The sequence below is a fragment of the Halyomorpha halys genome, unplaced genomic scaffold (genome assembly GCF_000696795.3).
Source record: "Halyomorpha halys isolate HHAL.00 unplaced genomic scaffold, Hhal_1.1 Scaffold480.1, whole genome shotgun sequence".
In the NCBI taxonomy this organism is placed as follows: Eukaryota; Metazoa; Arthropoda; class Insecta; order Hemiptera; family Pentatomidae; genus Halyomorpha; species Halyomorpha halys.
The window spans coordinates 595,324-601,828 of record NW_027116427.1 but is presented as its reverse complement, the minus strand read 5'-3'; the positions used below and the strand labels follow the sequence as shown (position 1 = coordinate 601,828).

General features: G+C 29.1%; 1 protein-coding gene across 1 annotated transcript in view; it reads left to right on the top strand.

Annotated features, from left to right (window-relative positions):
• The window catches only part of FANCI (Fanconi anemia complementation group I), a gene marked incomplete in the record, with an annotated part of 30,795 nt that overhangs the window by 7,481 nt on the left and 16,809 nt on the right, over window positions 1-6,505 (top strand). The window contains 4 exon segments of the mRNA XM_067053215.1: window positions 133-334; window positions 2,543-2,672; window positions 3,996-4,131; window positions 5,151-5,311. Of these exon segments, the coding sequence (XP_066909316.1) occupies window positions 133-334; window positions 2,543-2,672; window positions 3,996-4,131; window positions 5,151-5,311 (629 nt within the window).

Here is a 6,505-nt window from a genome sequence, read left to right as displayed (position 1 = left end):
TTTACTATTTGAGTTTTTTTTTTTTTTTTTACCGCACCCGGACCATATTCCATTCATAAGTTATTTATTTGTGCCAAACATTTTTTATATAATAGAGAGAAAAGCTATTTATTTATTTATTTTTTTTTTTAGATTGTTTTTGTGAGTTGTGTGATACTAACCCATTGGCCGTGTTGGAATTCCCTCATTCGATCGGAAGGTTGCTTGAAGAACTCCCTGAGCTGCCTGAAGTTGCAGCTTATAGATTGACCACAGCGATTGTCTCCCTTATCAAAGTCTCTCACAAGATTCGAGATTCGCTCATCCTAGTACTAAGAAAGGCACTTTTTGCTCAGTTAGTATCATTTTAATCTATTATTTGTATTATAAGTTCAGATATATTCTTCGTAGATTATCAGAATATATCTCTCCTACTTCGCTCTGATTTCACCCAGGCCTTTGACAGTGGTGTAGCCTGGGTATCAGCTACTATGGGCAGAAGAAAATTTTCCCACCCCCTTATTTATGTATTTCAATTTAAAAGAATAAAGTATTCTGTATTTTTAAAGAACTTTTTGGTATGAACAATCATATTTATCATAATGAGGTGTAGATAGTTGACCGTAGATTAATGATTGGAGAAGTTTGTCGGGGGGTGTGGTCAGCAAAGAACAACATAAATAAATAAAACCATATTTATTTATTTTATGCTGACGTTTTGACCTGAGTTTCAGGTCTTCATCAGGGCTATAGAACAAAAGAGATAACAACAACATTTAGAGCACCATACGCACAACAACGCAACCCTGACCATCTTCTTATATATTTATTATATATAAGAAGATGTTCAGGGTTGCGGTCAAAAGAGAAACAAAAATAGTTTAGAACTATTTATTTAAGGAGAATAAATAGTTCTATACTATTTTTGTTTCTCTTTTGACCGCAACCCTGACCATCTTCTTATGTATCATTTTTACGGTCAACTATATATACATATATACTATATTTATTATATATTGTGCAGGTTATAAATAAAAAAGTCATGAAATGAAACAGTTCAAATTTTTACAATACATTATTATTACTATTGTGAAATTTTGCTGCCTCCCTGTTCCCCCTCCCATACGCTACGTCACTGACCTTTGATTCTTTTAATCATTAGATCCTTCTCCCCAGACTCCAAAACTTCTCCTTGTTCAGTTCTATCTTTCTTGCCTCTACTTATTCGAGGTTCCTCTCTCTCACCTACCCTTTTTTCTATATTAACAATCTTCCAGATTCCATCTACCTCTCATAACACCATTTATAAATAAATTTTCAATAATACCATTTCTTCCAACTATGAACATGCTCAAAGTGACCTTAATATGAATTTTTTAATAGCCTAGAATTGTTATTTTAAAAAAATCTTCTCCCTTATGAAGATTGCTAGTGTTTTTTTTGTTTTTTCTATTTTATTTTAATTTTCTATTTTAAAAAACAAACGCAATAGAGCTAAAAACCATTAGCAAAATGACCCCATACACTAATAGAAATTCTAAATTATCACTGAAATTTTAACTGATATAAGAGTAATACACCTAATAATAGATATATTCCATTCCTGTTTGGAGCTATACCTCTAATTAAAAGAAATTATAATTCATTCAAAACATATTTATGAGTATTGCAAACAATTATTCTCGATGGTCCAGAGTTTCAATTATGTTGTCTAACTTATAATTTCTGACATTCAGACAATACATGTACTTACTGACGGTAAATTTTTTTTTTTTTACTTCTATTTTTGACAACCAGTTCATACAAAAATATTTACAAAAAGGCATCACTAAAAAGATGCATCCACATATGTGCCAATCATATAGTAATGGACTCTACATGATCATTGTTTATTTTTTTGGACCAATTGTATTAATTCTTTTTTCTTTTTTTTTTCATTATTTGTAATTTCTGTTTATTTACTTTATCGACTTTTTTTTAAATTACTTTTTTTTTTGTTTTGTTTTTTAATTTTCCTATTGTTTATTAAAACTACAAATATGAAAAAAAAAAAATCAGCTCATTTCACTATCGTGCAAAATGTATTGCAACTTGATATTCAACAGTTCTGTATATCAATCGCTTATTTCATAGAAGTGCCTGTACTTTTCCACTAACTTTACAAACAATACAATTGAAGGTTATCTCTTTTTCTTTTTAATATTTTTTTGTCTTCACAGATTCAGAATTTATGACTAAAAATCTGTTCAATCAAAAAATTAATTGAAAAGTTGTAATTTTCAAAAAAAGAGAAAACTTTTAGTCATATTTTTTGTAAAGATAGTGGAAATATATTTAGCACCACTTTGAAGTAAGCCATCGCTATAGTGATCAATAAAACCATAAAAAAAAATCATCTTTCATATAAAACTTACTAGTTTTTTTTTTCTATGTAATTGTTTTTAAATTACATGTTTAGGCTCACAGTTTTATTATTTTTTTCTGTATTTCTTCATTGCGAAATTGCAATTTAAATATCTTTGTAACTAAGTAGTTTGTAAGTAATTATTCTAAATTATTTCAGCAATGTGAATACTCGTAAAGTTGCCGTGATAGGCTTCTTACAACTTTTGAAAAGATTAAAGATGAAGGGATTCGTGACTCTAAGCCAGAACAGTTTTCAAACCTATACCTGCCCTAGCATATTTACTCAGGTAAGTGATTTTTATTTAATCATGTAACATTTTAATAATTATGATACATTTGTTTTATATTTTTGCCTTACATTATTTAGAAAAATGTATATAATTAGGAAATAATTCCACTTATATGTCTGTTATGTTAACTATGATTTAGCATCGCCCTGTAATATTTTATTTTACGACCTGAGTGGCACTATCTGTTAGGGCAGGGATGAAGTTGTTAGTTCTTCCTTCCACTCATAGATAGCATCGCTACAGTACTCCTAGAAGATGTACATTTAAAAAAGTTTTAGTGATCATCATGTAATATTTTATTTATTTATAAAATTTAAAATTTTATAAAATATTTTTTTTATTCAGCAAAATAAATAATCAAATACAAAAAAGTTTTTAGAGATCACCATGTAATATTTTATTTTATGGCATGAGTGGCGCTCTCTGTTAGGACAGTGATGAAGTTATTAGTTCTTCTGCTCGCTCATAGATAGCATCGCTATAGTACTACCCTCTTAGATGTATTATAAAAAGGTTTTTAGTGATCACCATGTAATATCCTCCAGCGCTTTTAGATTTAATTAGATATATAATAAGATTTAATGCTCAAGAAGATGGTGCTAACAAGCGTAGTGAAAGAAGAAACCACCAGATCTCCACATGCTATTGGATCTCCCAACTGTCCCAGAATTCATAAAACGACGCCATATCAAATTATTTGGTTCCCTACAGTATGTCACCTATCCATTCTTCTTAACTCTGAAACCAGCACCCCCTCCAGTGTGTTGGCAACAAGCTGTGTGAAAGGACATGTCTTAGGTTAAGTTCAACTTCATACGATGTGTGCCCCAACACATTTTAAAAACATGTAACCCCATGCTGCAAATATTAAAATATTTACTAGGCTCCTTAAAATGTAAACCCTTTACAGAAAAAGGAAAGCTGTACATGTATATATTAATCAAAAATTATTTTCTATAGGGACTAGAAAAAAAAAAAAAAAAAGGTACCATAACATTTTATTTTACATCATGAGCGGCGCTCTCTGTTAGGGTAAGGATGAAGTTGATAGTTCTTCCACTCACTCATAGATAGCATCGCTGCAGTATTGCTCTCCTGGAAGATGTATTTTATGAAAAATTGCAGTGATCACTCTATAATATTTTATTTTACATATAAGGTGTAATAATAAAAAATTGTAAAATGGGGGTATCCCCCTACTGTTCATAAATATATTTTTTATTGTAATTCATGTAATATTATTATTATTTTAATAACATTATGAGAATATTTTGTTATGCAATATGTAACACATATTAACAGTTTTACTTATTTTTCCAGAATCGTCTTGAAGTTCACAGTCAGCAAAGTGGTGCTATTAATTCTCATAATAATGAAGGTATATGTTTTGAAGTTGTGAATATACTCAAGCGATGTTTCGTTCAACAAGTAGAAGTAAAACTTTGCCTATATGAAGGTATGTAAGAATTTTATTATTTACTTTGTACAATATAATAATTACATTTTTTTTTCTCAAAAATTATCTTGATTTAAAATTGTAAAATAAGAGACAACAGTACATTTTTTATAATTATATTATTATAGGAAGTTCTCAAACGGCATTTTTCTTTATGTTTGTTAGATTATTCAGTGTTTCCTTGCAAATTGTCAAAAAATAAAATATTTTTTTAATAAATTAAGAATTAACTTCATTTCTGATCATACATCCAACCATCATCACTTAGGTTTTATTTACAGTTAACCATATCCCCATTATTATTAGATTCCATTGTTGTCTGTACCAATATAGTTTATTTAATTTGAAAAGAATTTCTATAGATTAATTCATTCATAAATTCTGATATAATATATATAATAACCTTGAATTTGATGAAATTGTATTTTTTTTTTTTTTTTTTTTTTTTTTTTTTTTTTTAATTTAAGGACTGAAAAAGTTGTTATTGACTTCTGTCAAACAATATATCTTCAAAGTATCAATTTATTCAATATGAGAATTTATATTTTTACCTTGTAAATTTTTCATTATTTATTTTATTTATTCTTGGTTCCACAGTCCTACAAAAACCTACTCCTCTCTTATAACCTTCTTCTACTCTCTCCTATCATGGGAAGTATCTGGCATCATTTAATTTCCATCTTTCCCTACCATATCTTCCCCAGGTCAGTCTTTGTTTGGGAAGTAATTCCCTGGGCGTACGTGCTACATGAGCCAACCATCTGATCTGACTCCTTACAATTGAGACCAAATCCGGTTCACACACTGGACAATAGGTTTCACCCAAAATCGACCTTCTTTTACACCAACTTCTCTTCTGACTCCTTAGATATCACCCAGGTCTCAGAACCGTAGTTAATGGAAATTTTTCGTAATTAATTTTTTCCTTAATGTGAATATAGTATTTGATCCTAAGTACTTTTTGTGGTTTCCTATGAATTGAAAAAAAGTTTTATTTTGTATTATTCTATTTTTTAAAGGAATTACAAGAGCACTACTTCAAAATCCAGAACTTTGCCTTCCAACATCAGAAATCTTTCTGACCCACCTCAGTCAGTACTACGACCCCGATACCACTGTGCTACCACCGCTCAAACTCGGTCAAGCTGTATCTATTAAAAATGATAAAGTTATTATAAATGTAAGATAATTTTTATTTTATATATAACCTTATCACTTCTTCAAGACTTGTTTTATCTTTTAAATGAAATAATTTGTATCCAATTAAGTCTCAAACACTTTATTATTTCTTTAGATCTCCAACCTGGCCATCCTGAAGAATAACATTTTAACAAACAACATTATTTCTAATAAATAAGCATACTTAAATATAAATTGACACCTTACATCCAACAATTAAAAACATTTTGGAGGCTATTCTGCCCAGGTCAAAAAAATTAGTTTTCAGTTGTTGGATGTAAGGTGTAAATTTATATTTAAGCTATGCTAATTTATTAGTAATGTTGTTTGTTAAAAATGAATGTATACTAAAAGCTATGAAGGCGATGGGCGGGGGAACGGTTAAAGAAGAATAAAAATTATTATTTATTTGCCAAAGTTTTGCTCCTCTTTGTAAAGCTTCATCAGTGCTGTTCCAGTTGAAAAGATATATTATGTAATAAAAGCTGTTATTTAATATATTCTCAAAAATAGCCAGGTTGGCGCCGAGATGTTGGGCATTTAAAGTAATAATAAAGAGCGTTTAGGCAACTTGGATACAAACTATTTTATTTAAACAATAATTATATTTTATTGCTAAATACAATATATATTGTAATATCCTCTTTTATTTAATAAATAGTTGATATTTATAGATAAATGATTTTAATTAAGTTTTTATTTTATGTATATTGTTTCAGTATTGTTTATTTGTTATTTTAAATCATAAAGCAAGCTAACCAATTTTCATTGTCTATAATAAATTTGTGATTCAAAACAAAACCAAGATGGCGGTGCGTATCCTTCAGTCAACAAGTCTGTTGAATCAAGGCCATGTTGAGCAGATTCAAATATCATAAAAACTATTATAACTCTTTCCATCATGATTGAAAATACAGTAAATTTAAGAAAAAATAGAAGTCAAAAGAAATAGTGCTAAAGAATAATATTCAGTAAGTAAATCATTTGCAAAAATTCCTAACTGTTGTGCGACAATCGATGTTTAGATGGAACATCGAGGCAGGTTTTAGTTTTTGGCATTCATTCGTTGCCAAGTGTAATTTTGTAAGTGTCTGTTTCTGATTGCCTAGCAACCCACCATGAGATTAAGAGTCTATTATATTATAAAATTTAATTATCTATTTAATATCAAAGTTCTTAATTTGAACCCAAGTTA